The 21396-nt window shown below is 39.5% G+C and overlaps 2 protein-coding genes across 12 annotated transcripts in view; one reads left to right on the top strand and one right to left on the bottom strand.

The window, feature by feature from the left end:
- Positions 1-21396, top strand: part of Nsl1 (NSL1 component of MIS12 kinetochore complex) — a 47797-nt gene that overhangs the window by 9619 nt on the left and 16782 nt on the right. For 2 of the 11 annotated variants that reach the window (XM_087181876.1, XM_087181873.1), the window contains one exon: positions 21221-21311. The exons of 2 other annotated variants lie outside the window; for them this stretch is intronic. In XM_087181876.1, the coding sequence (XP_087038002.1) occupies positions 21221-21243 (23 nt within the window). In that variant the 3' untranslated portion in view covers positions 21244-21311. 7 more of the 11 variants (XM_087181871.1, XM_087181875.1, XM_087181874.1 and 4 more) reach the window with 7 other exon arrangements.
- Positions 9029-11169, bottom strand: LOC110349743 (butyrophilin subfamily 2 member A1-like). The gene is given in 3 exon segments (XM_021260485.2): positions 9029-9599; positions 9601-9703; positions 10447-11169. Coding segments are annotated over 3 exon segments (510 nt in total). The 5' UTR covers positions 10529-11169; the 3' UTR covers positions 9029-9274.

The raw sequence follows: 21396 nt of genomic DNA, 5'->3' as shown, positions 1-21396 counted from the left end.
CTAATAAAAACCATAATGTTGAATTTAGGAGATAAGTATATTCAAATATACCCTTGAAAACAGTTCTGTTTACATTTAGATGCATCCATTAGGGCCGGGGATGTAGCTCAGTGGCACCGCTTCTGCCTGGCAAGTGCAAAGTCCTGAATCCGATTCCTGGTACTGGAAAAAAGGGAAGGGAAGAAAAAAATTAATAACAGCTTACATAAATCTGTCAACACACCTGGTGTTGGTAAAAAAAGATCATATTTATTTTAAAATGGCTCTGTTGTCACATTTAAACATTTTAACAATTTTCCTAAGAGACCTTTTGGAATTTGTCTTTGGCACTAAAAATGCCATTTCTAAAATAAAGATACAGTTAATCTTATAAAAATCATATTTGTACACCTTATTTACACTTGTAGCTTTGAAAACCTTATTGTTGATGGATTCTGAACTATTTCTTTTAATGGTACTGAGTATTGAATATAGGGCCGTGTACATGCTAGGCAGGTGCTCTACCACCAAGCTCTGTCTCCCTGCCTTTTTAAAAATTTTGTTTGAGGGCCAGGGATTTAGCTCAGTGGTGCCGCTGCCTGCCTCACAAGGGCAAGGTCACAAGTTCGATGCCCTGTACCAAAAAAATAAAAAATAAAAAATAAAATAAAAATTTTGAGACAGGATCTCGCTATCTAGTCCAGGCTGGTCTCAAACTTACAATCCTCCTGCCTCAGCCTATGAAGTAGGTGTGATCACAAGCATATGGCACCACTCCCAGATTCTGAACTGTTTTTTAACACAACCTCCATGACCTAAGCCAGAAGGATAAACTTGAGAGGGGTAAGTGCAAGCATCAAAGCCCAGGTTGGTTAAATCACAGCAGTCTGACCGAAGACTGACCAGTGGCCTTCCTGCTGAGTTAGTTTTCACGGTTCACTAAAAATGGATGGACTCCAGAATGCAGTGCTTGATATATATTTGTTTCAAAATAGTAATTGAGACTTATGGCATCATAACATACTCAGGTATAACTTTTTAGGCAGTTAATTTTCTCTAAACAAACTTGGTAACTTTATCTTAGGGCAAGCAGATTTACTTGAATGATTCTTTGAAGGTATGTATGATTTTACTCTCACCGTTGTGGTTTTGTAGCATTGGTAGAAAAATCTGGATCATGGTTCTGATTTCAAAAATGAGCAAAGGGATAATTAGTATATATCTTTTGGATACATTTGAGATATTGTCATTTTCATAATCTTTACAAACTTGGAATAACATCGGTTTGTTAAGGACCACAAAATTAACTTACAGTTATTAACTTCATATCCTTGACCAAACTACTGTACTTTGTTAAGCTTCAATTTCTTTACTAATAAAATGGTAAATTAATTTATTTAAAACGTGATGCTTTAGGTATGAATTCCAGTTCTGTTACTAAATTACAGAATTTCTGCTTACTTGTTGAGGGTGTTTTCTAAATCAAATAAGGAGTTTTACAAACAATAGCTAAAATGGTACATAAGTACAGTTTATGAGCTATACTATATAATAACCTAATTATAAATTTCTTCCCTGGCTGGGGATTTAGCTCAGTGGTTTTGCCGCCTGCTGCACAAGCGCAAGGACCCAAGTTCAATCCCCGGCACCAAAAAAATTAAAAAATAAAAATAAATAAATTTCTTCCCATTTACAATAGTATATCTTACAGTATTGCAAATCTTATAATATACCTAACTAGTAAAATTATATGAAACTAATTAAAGTGATTTAGGATATTGTATAAATTTCTGTGTACATAAAAATCTGAAAAAGCTACATGGGAAATTGTGGGAACTTATCGAAAAAAATTTTTTCTTTTTGTTATTAGAATATTAAGTAATATCACATTTTTTGAAAACTGTCACTTTTAAAGGAGGTTGTCTGTTTTTTTTTAAATGCACTGCTTGAGCACTGTGTATAACACTGATTCGCATAGTTATCTTAGGAACTTTGAGAGATACAGAGATAAAGCAGACAAGAATCCCCCTACGAGCTGAGGTGTAGGGAGCAGAAATAAGAGATAAACAGAACAGAATTCTCTCATCTCCCCAGCTGCTTTTTTCCTAGTTTTATCCCCATCTGAGTAAATGGCACCTTCACCTATGTATTATGTTAGCTGAAGTCAGTTTTTTTTTTAGTAGTATGTGTTTGTAGTACATTGTGTTTACATCCTTGGGTGGCTTTGGCACACGTAGATAACACATCTTCATTACTTTTTTGTCCCTTCCCTCACTCCCTTCCCCCTCCCTCCATCTCTTCCCATCTGAGAAAGGTCTGTCTCCCTTGATTGTTTGCTCTGCCACACTCATGTCCAGCCCACTGATGTCTTATAAATTATCCCTTGGAATGTAATGTCACACTCATCCACTTCTCTTCGTCTTGGCTGTTGTCACCTGTGTTCTAGATCACCATCTCTCTAGCCAGGATTTCTACAGACAGGAAGACTTCTTTTTTTTTTGGTACCGGGGATCGAACTCAGATCCTTCCGCTGCAAGGCAGGCGGCGGAACCACTGAGCTAAATCCCCCGTCAGAAAGACTTCCTTCTGACTCATTCCATATACATTTTCCGTTTCATTCCATATACATCAGGAAGAGTGATTGCTTTTGATTATTAAGAGTGATTATTTCAGGCATTTGGAAAAGATGGACTATAACATAATAAACGCCTTTGTACCTACCACTCTTATTTAGGAGTTATCTATGTTTTGTCATACTTGCATCAGATCTTTTTAGGAATTAAAATGTATGGATGCAGTTGAAACTTTGTGCCACCACCATCCCATTCTACTCCCTCTTTTCTCAGAAGTCAAACCACCATCCTCAAGTTGTTTGTCTCCTTTCTCTAGAGACATGTACCTACAATGTATGGTATTTATTTTAAAATGTTTATATAAACTGTATCATACTGATCATACCATTTTGCAACTTTTCCCCCCTTCTACAATGTAGACTGAACAGTATTCCAGTGTAGGAATACACCACTATTTATCCTTTCCTCTAATGAGGAGCACTTACCCCCTCCCCCCTTTATATCTTTCTCTGGATTTCTTTATAGTTTTTTTTTTGAAGTTAGCTTTTAGTTTTGCTGAGTTTCTCCATTGTCTTTTTAAATTTTTTGATTCCTTGATTTCATATCTTCAATATGGCCTCCTGCTTTAATGGGTTTTCTGTTGTTTTTAGTTTCTTGGAGTTGAACACTTTAATTCATTTATTTAAGTCTATTTTGGGGGGGTGGTACAGGGATCAAACTTGGGACCTTGCAATTACGAGGCAGGTGTCGGAACCACTGAGCTAAATCCCTGGCTAAGTCTTATTTTTTAATATGTGTATTTAAGGCTAAAATTTTCTCTCTTAAGTTCTGATTTAGGCACATATCACAAGTTTTGACATATAGAACTTCCATGGTTCAGCTATAACTATTTTTTAGTTTCCAAGATAGGAGTTTTCTTTTACCATTTCATACTTTATAGCCTTCCATTGTATTGGTAAGATTTTCTTTATTCTTTCCTTTCCCAGTTCAGAAGCTGTATACTGTGTTTCTATTCCTTTAGTGTTTCATATAAAATTTGAACTACTCTACTAAAGTTACATAACAAAGTATAGTGTTATTTAGCATTTTAAGCCCTTCTGAGCAAGACAGGGACCTTCATACACTTTACCCACTGTATACGCACCTTTTCCCCCATTTTCCTTCTTGTTTTTCTCAAGAATTTTAATTCTCTTGTTAGAAAAGTTTTACAGTTACTACTTCTTTTTTTTTTTTTGCACCAGGGATCGAACTCGAGTCCTTGTGCTTGCGCAGCAGGCGGCAAAACCACTGAGCTAAATCCCCAGCCCAAGTTACTACTTCTTTGTACTCAGTGAACAAACATATGAGATTTTCCCAATTCTGAAATTACTGTTGTTTCTTGAATTTCATGCCTTTTTGTAGGTTTACTTTTGTTTTTGCCAAAGTTCTTTAGTCACTTTAAGTAAAAAGCTGTAAGTAGCAGACTTTTTTATTTCATCTTTGGATTTTTTTTTGTACCGGGGATTGAACTCATGATCTTGCACTTGTGAGGCAGGCACAGAGTTTCTAAGGCCAACTTGACTAATAACATTCAAGGCTGCTTTTAAAAAAACATCAGTTTTTACTCCTTGCTTAAAATCCTAAGGTCCTCCAGTTTAAACACATGTATGTATAATAAACTTTAAACTTCTCAGCATTCCCTCCCATGAACTGTGTTTCAAGCAGTTTCCTTTTTGCTGTAGCCCCATCTTTCATTTCTTGCAAAGTGCTCACTTATGTGGGCCCACTTCTAAGACTGCTGTCTCCTTAAGTTTTCTTCCTCATTACTACCACCTCAGTTTTTTACTAACCACCCCAATTAAAACAGACTGCCCCTGGCTCTTTATCATAACATTTATTTATTTCCTTAATAGTGTGTTACAATTTAGTTATGTGTTTGTTTCCTTGTTCATGGTCTGTCTCATACACAAAACTCAAAGTTCCGTGAGGTTTTTTTCCCCAACATATTTACATTATGTGTAGCCAGGATTATTGCATCACGCTTAGTAATACTTAGTGAGTGATTATTATTCATCTGCCCATTTATTCCATCCCACGTGCTTGCCAGACCGTTCCCCACATGGAGGTTGTAATGGTGAGCAAACTCCTTGCCTTGTGGAGTTTACATTCTAGTGGAAAAGAAAAATAATCAACAAATGTAAAAATGAATAGGTGATATTGGTGCTAGGACAATATGTTTAGGTGATGAGAAATACTTTTTGAGGTAGTACAGCATCTGGTGATGATAAAGTCGAAGAGCCCTCCAAGCAGAGATGAGATGTGGAGCAAAGTTCCTAAGTCAGGAGTGAGCTTGGGTAGTCTTGGTGTACAAGACCCTGGAGCAGGAGTGGGTGAATAGAGGGAGAGGGCATCAGGAGAGCAGACCCAGGACTGAGGCCCCTGAACTAGGGTCAGGGAGTTGAGTGCCTCAGGGAGGGACCCGCTACACTGCAGGGGGCACTCTGCCTCAGTGGGAGTGGCTGCAGAGGATGAAGTCTGCCACATGGTGGGCCCAATGGCTCTCCAGTAAAATCATAAATCACTGCTTAGTTTTTTGCTTTTTTGTTTTTCATTTGCATCGGGATGCTGTTTTCTCACTCATAGTTCTAATTCATGGCTTTATTTACCTCTTTAGAAACCAGTACAAGAGCAGCTGTACCTTCTGTGCATGGTCACTTGCTCATACTCATAAAATGCACGGGGAATGGGAAGTACTCAGTTAATACATTTTTGCTGAATTTCTGAATTTGTGCAGGCCTTCAAAAGTTCATGTTTCCTAGTTTACTCAGTGCGGAGACCCAAAAGCCAAACTGGGCTGATTACTCAATCTTTCATTTCCACTTTTTCATTTCCCCATGTTTAGAAGGCAAGTGACGAGGGAAGGCAGTATTCTCAAGGGTGCCTAACTTCCACATTTTTAGGAGCAGATTTTTGTTTTTTAAATATCCTTGCAGCAGTCTACTGGTGAGTTGTGTACCAATAAGACCCAATAAGATGTGGTTCTCATTTGTCAGTAGTAACCTTTTATAATCCTATTAATATAATAATTACTTCACATTGTCTTCTCTTTTGTAAAGTCCTTGAAATTAATTGAAGAGATTCTCGTTTTTGTTTTCTTGTCCTTCACTAATGATGTAGTGATGGCAAAGAGCTATTTTAAGTTTTTCTGCAGTAGACTTACTGATACTTCCAGTTCCTTGCTGATCCTACTAGCAGAGGATTTAAGGCAGTTCCTCTTCTTTACTGATAATGTGTCCTGCTTGACCCACTGCTGTAGTATTTGTAGTAGCACCCAATTATAAGCAGTTGTGTTTCAAAGCTTATATGTGTGTCTGAGCTTTGGAATTTGAAATGCATTTCTTCATGAAAAAACCATAAATGGTATAGCTGGGCAAGTTTCCAGGCTGCCCTTTAAAGGCCTACTTAACGTACATGAGTAAAGGAGAAAAAGAAAAAGGTTTACATATTTTGAAATTTCCCAAGTAGATATTAATGTTGGAAAATGACGTTTATGATGCGTTTACAAAATCATATTCTCATATTTAGTGATCATTTTAAATTGTGTGCCTCATCTCTATTTTTAAAAGTATTTTTCTTTTCCTAAAATTATTGATACTTAGATTTAAATGCAAAGGATTTAATTTATTTAAATAAGAAGGTATTACAAAATTGATACTTAAAATAGCTATCCCTAGACTTGTTCTACTGTTAATTCTCCAGGCTTAATTATTTTTATTTCAAGAGATTTTCATTATGTTGAAGCTAATTTTCTACCATTAGTTAGCTTATATTCTTAGGAAGATAGTATAATTCCTGGCAAAATAACACTTTGGAAAGTTATATATATAGAATGTAGAAGAATGCATGCTTTGGATTCTAGGAGATGGGGGTCCTAATTCTGTTCAATTACAGATTCATTTCTCGCATCTCTTCATCTATAAAATGAGGCTGATGAAACCTGCTCACCTCACAGTGCTGCTAAATTCCCACCCAGGTGAATTTGCTGGGAATGGATGGTGACCGTGCTGCTAAAGGGTCGGTGAACAAGTGGAAGAGCTTTCATGGCTTTGTATTTCTCTCCTCAACTCCTTCCTTTCACAGCCAAGTTTCTCAAAAGAATCATCTATACTTGCCAGCTTTACTTTTAGTCTTTCAGTCATTCTTACTGAAAAACCGGGAATATTCAGTATTTACATGACATAATTAGGACTATGTAAATGCTTTTCTTTTTGAGTCAGGTGATTATTACTGTATTTTCTTGAACAGCTTCCCACCACCTTTTGGAATGATAATTGCTTATTTTTCTGTTTGCCTTTGTTCCTGTTGTGCCTACCACTGCTTCTTTCCCAAACACTTCAACGGAACTGTAAAATCCCTCCCTGTGGAGTAAGCATTTCAGGTTAGCCATCAATGCATCTTTGAACCCTTTTTCTTTTTCTTGAAGATACTTCCTATTCCAGTCTGGACCTGCTGCAGGTGAGGCCTGCTGTAGAGCTTTCCTGTCTGCTCCTTTCATCATCTGGGAATTTCCTTTATTTCTCTCCTGTTTTGGGTCATGTTTCCTGGTTCCTGTTTTCTCCTGTTTCTTGATTTATTCCCTTGTTTTGTTAAAGCACATCCTCTACCATCCAACTCCTACCCTTACTCCGCCGCCCCCCCGCCCAACAAACTCTTAGAATGCCTGTGGTTTTCCTCTACCTTTGATTCTCTTCGGGATTAATCTCACCATCCTTTTTGCGTCCACACCACCCTCCCATGGCTTGCTGCAGCATAACTACTGAGTACAAACTCTATATGCCAGGCACTGTGCTCAACATTAGAGATCCTAAGATGTGCGAGCGAGTGAGATTCCGGTGCCCAGGGAAGTTCTGGAAGATGCTCAAGAATTCCAGAGTTCTCGCTGGAGTCCACACTGCCCCCTAGTGGCCCTTTCTAGAAAATGAGATATGTATCTGATGAATATATATTTATCTAGAAAAAGACTCAAAGTCTTCAGTTAAAAAAAGTATTGGAGGGGGGAAGAATATTGGAGGAATACTCAGGAGATGGAGGCAGGAAGAGCATAAGTTCAAGGACATTGTGAGCAACTTAGTGAGACTCTGTCTCAAAAAAGGGGACAGGAATGTAACTCAGTGGTAGAGCACTTGCTTAGTATTCATGAGACCCTGGGTTCAGTGCCCAGTATAGCAAAGAAAAAAATAAAGGTTAACATGGTAAATTTAATGTTGTGTGTTTCTTATTACAATAAAAGTAAAACACTAACAACAACAAAAGAATACTGAGTGTGTGAAGAAGCTGAAGGTGCATGGTCCTGGGCGATTTCTGTCTCTTAGCCTTGTGTCAAGTGATCATCTAAACTTTTATGGAGTAGTTCCTTTGTTAAGTCTATCCAACAAATTGTACTAAATTCAGAAAATTAAAATACTCATGTCCAATGCTTCCTACACAATTTAATTTTTTTTTTTTTTTTTTTTTTTTTTTTTTTTTTTACCAAGGTGGGAGGAATTAGCTGTACATTTGGAGACTTACACAGAAAACTGGAAGTAGAATAAGATTTAAAACAACTTGGCAGGGAGAGGGGGGCCGGGGGCCGGAGATTTAGCTCAGTGGTTCCACTCCTGGCTCTCAAACGCTAGGTCCTGAGTTCGATCCCCCACCACCACCATAAAAGGGGGGTGTAGCTTAGTGGTACAGCACCTGCCTCGCAAGTGTGAGACCCTGAGTTGGATTCCTGGTACTGGGAAAGCGAAAAAAATTGGGAACAGTCCTATAGAACATTCTATGGAGTTCAATAATCATGAGACAATGAACCCAACAAACAAAAAAAATCAGGGAAAGACAGGTTAAAAAATCCTACAGAAACCTAATTTAGAGTAGGGCAGGGCCAGCAAAGATAATTACAGGGAAAGAGGAGAGTTCCCGGTACACAGAAACCCTCAAGAGGCAGGAGGCAGGTTGTAAACATCAGGAAACCTTCCCTCCTTTATATTCTGGGTTCGTCAGAAACAAGACTCCCTCATGAGTTATGAAGGTGAGGTCTATGAGGTCTACAGGGGAGTCACACTCTCCTCAAACATCATCCCCACAGGTCTGAAATGTCCCTATGAGTTCAGGTTCTCCCAGTCTTCAAACCTTTCTTTTAAAGCGTAATACTCATATACTGACCCCAGGTAGTGAAGTCATTCCTTAAAGCTATTATTAATACACTCCTAGAAATCCCATTTTCATTGCCACTTCTATTCTGAAGCATGCCAAATCGCTCTGGTAGAATTCTCACTCAGTTCTCTGTTCAACCGTCAAGCTCAGTACACAATTTTTCTCTAGTCATGGCTTAATGAAATGATCTATTTACATGTCAGCATTTTCACTACAATCAATATTTGGAGAAAGGGAAAGAAGACAAGATTAATATTAATGATATATATTGTAGTTCTCTGTTCAGTTCTTTTTTCCTCTAGTTGTCCCAGTGCAGTTACTGACATGGCTTCTCTCACTTTCAGAAGTGCCCAGTTTCAATAATAAAGCCGGCCTGGGAATTATCCTCAGGAATTACTTGTTCTCTCTGCTGAAGTCCATAGCTAAGTTCTGTGTGCCTCTCAAGAAGCAATGCCCATAGCTTATCAGAGCAAACACATTCATGGAGCCCCTGAGCAAGAGGAAGCTACCTTCTTTGTGTAGAGGGATTGCAACAAAAATTGGCTGGTTTACAATGGCCCAGGGTTAGGAGATAAACTTTCCCCAAAAGTCACACTGGGAAGAGGCAGCAGAGCAAAATGAAGTGACTTACCTGCCACTCTGAGGTGCATGATGGCCCTGTCGTAGGACCTGCCCTCCTGGAAGTAACAGCGGTACATACCATTCTCATGTGCTGTGACATTGTGGATAACCAGTGCCACCTTCCCCTGGCTGATGTCTTTACTCATAAAGGTGGTTCTTCCTTGGTACTCCTCCATCTGCTCTTCTGTCCTCTTTCTCCTGCCCTTATACAAAAGCACTGCAGGGGAGAACTGAGACCAATACCACCGTATCCATGTCCTCAGCATTTTTGTCGGGTGATAGGTGGCAGGGTAATGTGGTGTTTTCTCCCACCACGGCCAAAATTGGACCAGCTGGCCCCACGACAGTAAACTGACCTGTCCAACAAAAGGAGAAAGTCAAACAGGGACTCTAGCCATGAAATATCTGAGGTAGTAAATGGATACTCTAGGGGATATACAAATTCTTCCCAAACAACAAAGGCTTCCTGGGCTGAAGATTCCAGGGACCAGGAGCCTTAGCTGTGACAGCATTCTGGAAGCCATTCCTGTCGAGGCTGCTAATGTTCCATGGACAGAACCCCACCACCCTCTGTGCTCTCATAGCTTCTCTACTCCCTGATCCAGCCCAGTGCCTACATGGAGTATAAACTTGAACTGTCTCATCAAGTACCCACTAGCTAGTTCCAATTAAAATGAGTTGTTAGGGCTGGGGATGTAGCTCAGTGGTGCTCCACTTGCTTGGTAAGCACAAGGCCCTGAGTTTGATTCCCGGTACTGGATGAGGGTTTATAATCTTAAAATGTTAAATATCTCATTGGCAATATTTTGCATTAAGTAAGCATATAAATAATAATTTTCAGTTATTTGGGATTAAACAAAATACTAAACTTTTTTTTTTTTACTTTTTAATATGGTGGGACTTGAAAATTTATAAGGGTATATGCAGCTCTCCTTACAGCCCTTGAGCATTTCTGTTGGACAGAACTGGTATAAACTCAACAAGTATACTCAGAATCAGTTGCCACACAGGCCGGTCCCTGTGGCTCTTCCTCTGCAGATTGCAAGCTGATAGTGCTTTCTGACCAGGAGTGGACAGAGAAAGTAGCCCCCAGCCCTACCTGAGACCAGCACAAGTAGGCTGAAGATGGGGAGGATCAGGGAGGTCGCCTGGCTGAAGTGCAGAGAAGCTGGGGGCTCCATAAGCACCCAGCATGGAGTCACCAGGGTGAGAAGGCACCAAGCCTGGGGGGAAAGAGGGACAAGTCAACCGAGTAGACTGGGCCCCTCTGTTCTCATCAAGGTCAAGCTTTCTTGTGACATGTTGATCTCATGAGCACACCAACTCTGTCTGGGCAGACTACCCCAAGGCTAAGGTACCCCCCCTTGATGGAAGGGTCCGTGAATGTGCCCTGAGATAAAGCCACAGGCCACCACCAGGCAGGTGAGTCTCTGTCTGCCTCGGTTTTCCTCCTCTCCGGAGTCCAGTTTCTCAGCTATCACCTGATACTATGCACATCTGCCTTCCTACCCAGACCCAGGCTGCTCCACTCAGGTGAGATCAGGTGCAGGGTGCCTCCCCTGTCCCAAAGACCCCACTTTTCTCCCCTACTCACCATCCGCACTGGCCCTGTGGCATTTCCCCTTCTTTTCCTACCTTCTTCAGTTTCGTACCTCCCAGTTTCCTCTCTGACCCTCAGATGATGATTTTGTGGCTGCCATTCTTCTCTGTAAGCTGCCCATGGACACAGCACCAGAAACTATTTACTTCAAAAGAGGGGCAAGAACTTTCCTTTTCCTCTGTAATCAGTTTCAGTGTATAGACATTTGAATCGTGGGCCTCAGACCCGGGCTCCTCCGCCAAGTCTTAGGATTTCCCATGAGTGGTTCTGAGCCCATGACTGGCTGACTGCAGATCAGGAGCCAATGGTGTCCCCAGCTTGCCCATCACCAGTTACTGGGTAGAATATACAGAAACAGTTCTAAGGGAGAAAACAGCACAATGTACATGCGCCTATAAGCCATTTGCTAACTTTTTATTTTCTTGCTCAGAAATAAGGGACAGTACTGTTGTGGCAAGGTGAACAGCTATCTGGAATGGAAAGCCAAAGTCTAAGAAAGTAAGATTTACAGTATTTGTAAAAAGGAAAAAACGGGACAGAAACAAGCTGCCCTGGAGAGAGGGCAAGGGGTCCTGAAAAAGATGGGTATCCCTGAGCCCTTGTCCCTGTCTCTGTATCCAGATTAAGATTAAGAGGCCTTTCCTTCCAGGTGGATACTTGGAACTTGTCACAATCTGATTGGTTTCCTGGGCTATCTTGGGACTGGTCCAAGATGCTCTATCCTTTTGGTGGTCCTTTTTCGATCTCCTCCTGCCCTTTTGTCCTTGTCTACCCATATTTTTTATCTTGAAGCAAGGTCTTTTTTTTCTTTTTTCTTTTTTTTTGGTACTTGGGATCAAACTCAGTACTAAGCAAGGTCTTTTATATCAAACTGTCTGGACTTAAACTACTGATCCTCCTCCCTAAACATTATGAGTAGCTGGAAGTACATGTAGTTGCCATCTCACCCAGGATGTTTTCTCAAATTATCTTTATGTCATTAAGATTTTTCTTTTCTGGTGCCTGGGATTGAACTCAGGATCTTGCACTTGTGAGGCAGCTGCAGGCATCACTGAGCTACATCCCCGACCCAAGATTTAATTTTAATTAAAGTAACCATGTAATACAATGAAAGAATATTATGCAATTTCTTTCTACATTTTTGAACTTTAAGTATCTTTGTGAGAGTCCATAAATGATGAGAGATCTAAGCAAGGACATCAAAGGAAATTTATCCTGACAATTGCATGTACTTCAAAATCAACTTTCTGTAACCCAGCAGGACAATCCTAAATCCTCACATAAAAGACTGAAAGTTCCTCAGTTTCATTTTGCAACTACATCATGTCCAAAATTCAATTTTAGTATATGTGCTGCCAAAGCGAGCACCATCATATCCAAAATTCAATGTAAAACTCGTGAGACTTGTTACAAGACTTTAAAAGCCAAGCACAGTGGCACATGTCTAATTCTAGGATTTAAAAAAGCTGAGGCAGCAGGGTCACAAGTTCAAGTTCAGCTTGGGTAATGTAGAAAGACCCTATCGTAAAATAGCCAGATACATAGACTGGCAGGTAGATAGACAGGGCTAGGGATATGGCTTAGTAGTAAAGAACGTCTGAATTCATATATAAAATATATGAGAAGTGGGCCGGGGATTTAGCTCAGTAGTTCCAGCACCTGCCTCACAAGCACAAGGTCCCAAGTTTGATCCCCAGTACAAAAAAAAAAATTATATATATATATACATACACACATATGAGAAGAAAGCACCAAAACAAGATTTAGATATAGAAAGAATGTTGGACTCATCAGACCATAAAATTAAAGGAGACCAACAAGATTAATATGCTGATGGGTCTAAAAGGCATAATGACAAATATGGATGAACAATTAAATAATTTCAAGCAGAGATAATATTCTAAGAATCACAAGGAAATACAAGAAATCATACTTCAACAGAAATGAAGAAGGGACTTTAAGGACTCATGACATCAGTGCAATGTGTGAAGAAACACTGATTGTTTTAGTCACTTTCTTGTTGCTGAGACACAATACCTGGCACAACTTAGAAGAAAGGTTTAATTTGGCTCATGATCTGTAGATGTTTCAGTCCAGAGTCAGCGGGCTCTAGGACAGAAGTAGCATGGTGGAAGGGCCTGCTAGGTTGGAAAGCTGCCCAACCCATGGGGGTCAGGAAAGCATACAGGGAAAGGAAGGAAACAGGAATGAAGTCACACTCCCATTGAACTGTATCTTCTAACCAGCCGCTACCTCACAACACCAAGCCAGCTGAAGTGCTCCAATAATTCAATCACCTAGCATAAATCCTGCCTTTGAGCTCATATGAGCCCCCAAAAGACCCATGTAAATCTTTTTATGCAAAATGAATTTAGTCCATCTCTACGAGCCGATAAAGTCCTAACAGGCAGTGAGCACCCATAAAGCTAAAAAAAAAAAAAAAAAAGTTAAACAATGTTGATGTTCAGTGGCACAGGGAAAATATTCCCAGTTCAAAAAGGGACTAACGTGGGGGGTGGGAACAAAGTAAGACAAAGCCCCAGGGCAAACATTAAAGCCTATAGCTTCATGTCCAGCACCCAGGGCAAGCTGTTATGAGACAGGACCTTCAGAGGGCTTTGGTGGACCCACCACTAAAGTATTATGATTGTAGCCCTCACAGCTTCGCTTCTCTCTTGGGCTACATTTGCTCACTCCTTGTAGCTTTCTTCAGACAGTCCATATTTCTGGCCTTTCCAACTTTCACATTCACTCTCACAGCTTTACACACTGCCCTCTCATGGGCACACCACCCAGCCTCCCAGACCTTTTTCTGAAATCTTAGTGAAATCTTCCACATCCCCTAACTCTTGCATTCTGCATACTTATAAAACCAGGACCACATGAATGATGCCAAGGAATGCCACTGACTCCAAAAGTACCCATGCCCTTTTGCATCATGGCTGCACAGGCTTCCCAGTGCCTGGATGGTTGAATTAAATTCTCTAGGCAGCCTTTCTTCTCAGAACAGTCTTTCACTTTCCTTCCTTCCTTCCTTCCTTCCTTCCTTCCTTCCTTCCTTCCTTCCTTCCTTCCTTTCTTTTTTTTTTGTACCAGGGATCGAACTCAGGACCTTGTGCTTGTGAGGCAGGTGGCAGAACCACTGAGCTAAGTCCCCAGCCCTTGTCTTTCACTTTTGCAGCCAGCAAGGTGGGATATTGCTATTTCCTCTGATGCCATCAAGACCTTATTTCTATTGTCATGTTGTAAATAAAGTACACCCTTGCTTTTTTGTTTGTTTTTGTTTTGTTTTGAGGGAGTGCATTGCTATGTAGTTCAGGCTGGCCTTGAACTCACTGATTCCAAGCTGGCCTTGAACTCCCTGACTCCAGGCTGGCCTTGTGGCAATCCTCCTTCCTCAGCCTTCTGAAATGCTGGAATTATAGGCATAGGCATGTGCTACCATGCTTGGCTTCTGATTAACATAAACATTTTAAACAACCAAGCTCTCCTCTGCCAAAAGTTTATAACTTCTAACTCTTTCAAGAGCTTACTTCCTGAGGAAAATGAAAACTTTAAAAATGACTCAGCCATGCAATGTCCTTTTGATTCTCAGGTAGAGCTGGCTAAAGGCATCCAACCACACCCATGGAACAGCCTGGACATTGTACAGCTGTGAAATTTCCTCCACCAGATTAATTTGTCTGCCACCCTTAATCTCAGTATCCAACAAAGTCCAAGGACATGTACAAAATGTACACAAATTTTTTGCCAGAATGTAATACATATGGCCTAAAATCCAACTGCCAATGCAGCTCTTGTTCCCAACTGAAAGCTCCTGAGCCTGGTCTTTACTGGCTGCATTATGGTCAGCTTTCTGGTCTTCTGAGCTTTGACTAGACTCTACCTTCAAGCTCAACTTACAGCACCAAGACTTCTCTACTTGCATCTGCAAACCTTTCAAAAGTCTTCCTGCAAACCAGTTCCAAAGGCTTTTGAACCACATGCTCAGGTAGTACCACAGTGACTACCCCTCTATTCTAGTACAAAATCTCTCTTAGTCACTTTCTCATTGATGAGATGCAATACCCAATACCCACAACTTAAAAGGGAAAGGTTTATTTATTCACAGTTAGTAGAGGTTTCAGGCCCTGACCCAGGTGGAAAGGCTTATTGTGGAAAAAAGCTGCCCAACTCCTAGAGGTCAGAAAGTAGAAAGTGAGTGGGGAAACCAGGAAGAGAGAAACACTCTACTAAGTCATGCCTCCAAAAAGCATAGTCAAAAGCCATCACCTTGACACCAATTCTGATTGGAGAGAATTTTGTGATTTTTTTTTCCTGTCTGTGTGTCACAGTCTTCTTAACTATGGGGATCAACATGAATCTGGAGACAGCATTGTGCATTTATTTGGAAAGTGACACTTTTTTTTTTTTAATATAAAAGATGCTTTATTTGAAGGTGGGGAAAGAGACAGAGACAGACAGCTACTTTGTATGAATAGGATGCATTTGAAGGTGAAATACTCCAGCAAAGTGACAGTTTTGCTATTCTTCAGTTTGTAATTCATAAAACCTTCAGTATATGAAGGTATCAAGGCATTTGTGTAAGGCTGTGTAACATGTAGTGTGAGACTGAACAAAAGTTACTCCATTTTGTAATAAGGCCCCATCTGGTCTGCTTCTGTTACACTTCACCATGGGGACGTCGAGTTCCCAAAATGTACTTGTTGCTGTTCCAAGGAAACCACAAGTTAGCCTTACGCCTGTTATGTAAAGATTGGTCACTACACTACCCCAACCGCCAATGTCTTGCTTCTGTACTTTTGCTTGCCAAGTTCCCTCTTGCGACCCCTATAAAAAGACCTCAGTCCCTGAGCCAGGCTCCTCTCTAAGCTTGGTACTTAGAGGGTGCCGTCTGGCCAGACTAATAAAGGTCTGTTTTACTTTCACAACTTGTCCAGTATGTTCCCTCCCAGGTGATCCTCACTATAGTCAGCTCCTCGGAGCGTTTGGTGAGACCCACGGTCTTACAGTAGTGTATTTTTGGTCTGTCAATGAAGCCATTTCTCTTTCCTGTATTCTCCACTCCTGTCACCTTTTCTACAGCACTCAAACTTTCATTCACTCTGTAATCCTCGCTGGGCCAGGAGCTTAGAGGGCTTTCATGACAGACAGTGTTGCAAAGTATCTCTTAATAAGGTCTGTAATAAAATGAATTCAATGTGGACATAATAAAATCAAATGGCAAATGATTCTACTTTGCAGAATAAAAAGAGACTGAAGGAAAGACCAGAAGGCAGAGAAAAGATTCATGAATCATGGCTCCTGGGCCCAAGAAAGACAAAATAGGGGCAGAAGAGAGGGAAGTTATAGACAAATGCCTCAGTGAAGAGTACTGAGAGGCATGTCAAGGTGCATAGAATCGACCCCATGCTTTGTCTCTCCAATTCTACTCTTCAAGAAACTACCCTTCCTATAATATTCTTCTATAGAGTACTTATGTCTTGCAAGGGCTTTATAAAGATGCCTTAATAAATAAAGCATGTATTGCATTGTATTCACTTCTAGCAAAGATGCACACCAGTCTACTAAAGTTTCTGCAGAGTCATTCATTAGACAAACCCTTTTGGCATTCACAGGCTATATTGGTTCTTTTCACTCAGTCATTGTATTTTTGTTTGAAATGTTGGCTAAGTTTGTGTAATGTACTGAAAAACATATATTTAAAGTAAAGAAAAGTAACACATACCAAAAATTGGATCCTACTCAGGTTGTTGACAATAAAGCTATAAATGGACACTGACCAGAACTGAGGTTTCTGTATCTAGGGATGTGGCTATTCAAGGTTAAGTGCAGACATCCATGTACTGTGGACTTTCTACTGGCTCAAGTCAGGGATTTCAAATCAGTCACCCATTGTGAGATTTACTATGTTTCCTAAATTTCATATATTGGAAACTGAATATCTAATGAACAGCATTGCCTTATGGGTCCACTAATATGTGATAAGCACATGAGTTCTTTGCCCACATAAATAGAATGATGGTATCAGAGTGAAAGTAGATGACTTATGACTAGGGCCAGAATAATCTTCTTTTGCTCTTTTTTACCTCACACATAGTTAGTTGCCATTCAACAATGTATCATGTATCACAAAGGCCTTCACTAGATTTTTGTGCCATGCTCTCTGATCTGAGCTCTCACCAGAATCTCCCATACTGTACAGCCTAAGGCATTTCAGCTCTACTTTTCAGCCAGCATCTCCAAATCTTTCCCAAGTCTTTCCCCTCCTTCAAGCCAGTGCCAAAGGCCCTTAGGCCACATAGCCAGGTAATGTCACAGCAGCGACCCCATTTCTCTGGCCAAATTTCTGTTTTGGTTACTTTTCTCTCACTGCTGAGACAAAATACCCAACACTCAAAGTTAAAGGAGGAAAGATTTATTTAGCTCACGGTTTGTAAAGGTCTCAGTCCATAGTCAGCTGGTTCCAAGGCAGAGTGCCACAAAGCAGAGGGGAATCATAGAGGAGAAAGTTAATGGTGCCCACAAGGTAGTAAAAGTAAAAAGGGGCCTTAGCAGCTTTATTCTGCCCCTTTTATACTCTATCTAGGGTACTGAAATTAGGGCAGTTCCAAACCAATCAGTGGATTGATTTAGTAATCACACATCCTTAATCCCAGCATTGCACTATGAATCAGTCACACTCTAGATCCAGCCACCTCTGAAAAAGACTGTGTGAGGCTTTGGGGATCATCTAGATACAAGCCATAACACCCTCTGAAATTGTTTCTTCAATGTTTATTGTTTTTATGTCCTGTGTAACAATTTTCAACTATGATTTTGAGGGCTTAAACTTCTCAAGAAGCAGTAGCTACTGATAACATCAGAAATTATTTTATGAGCCAGGCAAAGATCTTGCTTTATTGTTTACTTTTTAATATATGCTTTTCAGGTTCTCAAAATTCATGGTGGTCAAACTTGTCTTTCAGCAATACTTTGTGCTTGATTCAGTTCATAACATCTACAACTGCATTATTTTTTCTAAAATCTAAGTGCAGAAGCTTGCTTAAGTTTTTATCCTTCAAGAACTTATAAGTTTGTATTGTGTATCAGCATATAAATTATTGGGGATAATAAAGACTCACGCAATCCACAACACTGTTCAACACATAACATAACCTCATATAATGGTTCCTGTGCTCTCAGTGTTCATGTACCCCAAAATATATGTTTTGGAACCTAATTCCCAAGGTGATAGTATAATGAGGTGGCATCTTTGGGAATTATTAATGTAACTGAGTTGAGAACCCTCAATAATGAATTACATATATGCACTTTAAAAAGAGGCCAAAGACACCTTGTACACCTCCTTGGCATCTGAGAAGTCGCACCATCTATAAAAAATGTTTCATTAGATATTTAAGCTGCCAGTGCCTTGAGGCTGTATTTCCTAGCCTTCATCACTGTAGAAAACAATTATTTCATAAAGTGAACAATTGTTCGGTATTTTGGTTAGGTTGGCTGCAACCTAACCAAATACTAAGTGTCTATAAACAATTTTTGGTGAATGATATAGTACACGGTAGCCATGATAGGAGCCAAATAGCAAAAAACAAAACAAACAAACATTATATATTGATTTGCTCACTCAATCTGAATGATGTACATGTCCCAGTGCATGTGTATACCTACATCCTCTCCCTCACATAGTCATTGCTGTGAGTAACCAGTGGAAGTTCATGCAATGGATTGCTGCTTAACTCAGTCAGTGTCAATACATTCAGTTGGAGGATATGACAAAGATAGATCTTTATATGGAATTCAAAACTAAAGAAACCAGCAACATGCAGATTGGTTCCCAGAGACCCATGGGCATAATTACATAATACTTTTAATACATCTGCTGAAAAATCATTAGGATGCAGAAAGAAGTATGAAATATCTCTAAACAAAAATATTTATGCTTTTATTAATTTATTAATGTGTATTTGGAGTACATGATGTTTACATCACCTTAGGGAGTAGGTATATATACTTAACATATCTTGATTCTTTTTATTACCCTTTCCTGCCACACCCACCACCCTCCCTCTGCATCTAGTTGCTCTTCCCTCATTTTCATTACTATTACTATTATTGTTTAGTTCATGCTTGTGACATATAAATATTACATTCATTGTGGGTAGTTGGCACATGTACATGACACATCTTAAATATTTTTTACACACCCTTCCCTTTCCCCTGACCCTTGGCCTCTTGGTCCAGTGCCTATGTGCCAAAATTCTGTCTCCCTCTTTCTTCCTGTATGTCCATCAACAGATGAATGGATAAAGAAAATATGGTATCTGTACATAAGAGAATACTACTTGGCTATAAAGAAAAATAAATTTAAGACATTTATAGGAAATGGATACAATTTGAAAACATGTTAAGTGAAATAAACCAATCTTAAGTGCCTTTAAAGTGTAGAAATTTTCTGAACACATGTATAACATCTTTCTGTCATGAATGGGAGAAACTGAAGTTGTGATAATGTCAAATGTTTATCAATTTATATCCTCAAAGAAATTATTTTACATTTCCAATGAGCTATGTATAAATTTTATGAAAATACTAAATCCTTTCAGAAATAAATACACTGCAAACTAAATTATCTTTGTAAAAATTGAAGAAAGGCAAGATTCTTCAGACACATCATGGAACCATAGTCATGTTAATTTTGCTTAATTTGATATTTTGTGTTTACTTAAGCAAAAAATAATAAAATCACAAATATTGAAAGTGTACAATGGAATTTGTTGCTATGCTTATCTTGTGAAATGATTACAAGTGTATGGAGAAAACAATAAAAACAAACTTCTTAGCAAATTGTAATGCTATGTGTGGGTCACTACATCAATCACTGTCATCACTATGAGATCTACAGCACTTTTTGTACTGTACAAGGGAAACATTGTGTTTTCTCACTGACATCTCTCAGTTTCTCCATGTCCACACATGGTAACCATCATTATACTCTCTGCTTCTGTAAGGTTGTCAATTTTACATGCTAAATACAAATATGGTCAAACTTTAATTTGTTTATGCATGGCATATTTCACTTGCTGATCTTTTGGTTAATCCACATTGTCACAAATGAAAGGAGTTCCTTTCTCTTAAGTCTAAGTAAAATTTCATTGTATGAATAAACTTCACTTTATCCATTCAACTATTGTGATTTGAGTATAAAAGGCCTTAAAGGCCATGCATTGAAGGTGTGGTTGCAAGGTGCTTTGTTTTTCTGGATTTAACATTGTCATACACTTTCTGAATCATCAGTGTATTAATCCATAGATATATTGGAGGAAGAATGTTCCTGGGCTGTGCTCTGAAACAATATATCTCATTCCTAACCCCCCTTCTTCTATTTCATCTTCTTTTTCTACTTCTCCTCCTATTCCTCTTCAAGAAGAATCTTGACTTCATGAGATGACCTGCTCTTTTTTTTCATGCCTTTTGTAATGATGTTTCTGCCTTGCCACTAGACTATTATAATTAAATAAGTTGAACAAGGATGGAAACCTCTGAATCCAAGCCAAAACAAAACTTACCTTCTTTTAAGTTACAGGAGCTATTTGTGACAGCAACTGTGTCAAAACTGTCTAACACAATATTGATGATGATTTAGGTTGTTTTTACACCTTGGCTATTGAGGATAGTGCTGCCATTCACGTGAGAGTGCAGTTAAGTGCACATATATGTTCTCCAGATTGATTTCAGTCCAATCCACTTTTAATTTAGCTCAATTATTTTTCTTAATCTTCCTTCTTCCTTCCTTCCTTCCTTCCTTCCTTCCTTCCTTCCTCCCTCCCTCCCTCCCTCCCTCCCTTCCTTCCTCCCTTGCGATAATGGTATTTAACCCAGGTCTTGCATATGTTGGGCAGGTGTACTGCATTCTTCAAGCTACACTCCTAGTCTTCGACTCATTTTGGAAGTAAAAATCATAAGATTACAACATGGCACTCTTTAGCATATTCACACATATAAGGCCTGACTCAGAATCATGGCTGGCCAAACTCACCACAGCTCTCATTTCTCTCTTACTGACTGGTCTTTTCTCCTCAAGTTCTAAGAACAGTGTATTTTTAACTGAGCTCATGGTATTGATGCTGGCTCAAATTTGGCTCATTTGTCCAAGTATGACTTTTATTTCTGGGATAGTCTGGCTTTCCCAACACATCAGAGGTAGAAGCAAGTGCTTCTGATCCTCAGCTTCAAATTAATAATTGGTTAATTTTTACACTTTCCCTTTCAGGTGGAGGACAGTTACTGAACTAACATCATATCTCTTCTCTGTTTCCTCATCTTTCACATGGAACCGATAATAATCCTATCATCTTTGGGAGGTAAGAATTTATGTGTTTGAAATTCTTAGAACCATGTCAACACATCAGGTCACAATAATACCAGGTTAAAGAATATTGCCAGGAA

The sequence above is a fragment of the Heterocephalus glaber genome, unplaced genomic scaffold, assembly GCF_053883595.1.
Source record: "Heterocephalus glaber isolate CG9 unplaced genomic scaffold, H.glaber_assembly_v1.0 deba00001472, whole genome shotgun sequence".
Taxonomy (NCBI): domain Eukaryota; kingdom Metazoa; phylum Chordata; class Mammalia; order Rodentia; family Bathyergidae; genus Heterocephalus; species Heterocephalus glaber.
Note: the sequence above shows the minus strand (reverse complement) of the source record. Positions and strands in the feature narration are given on the sequence as shown.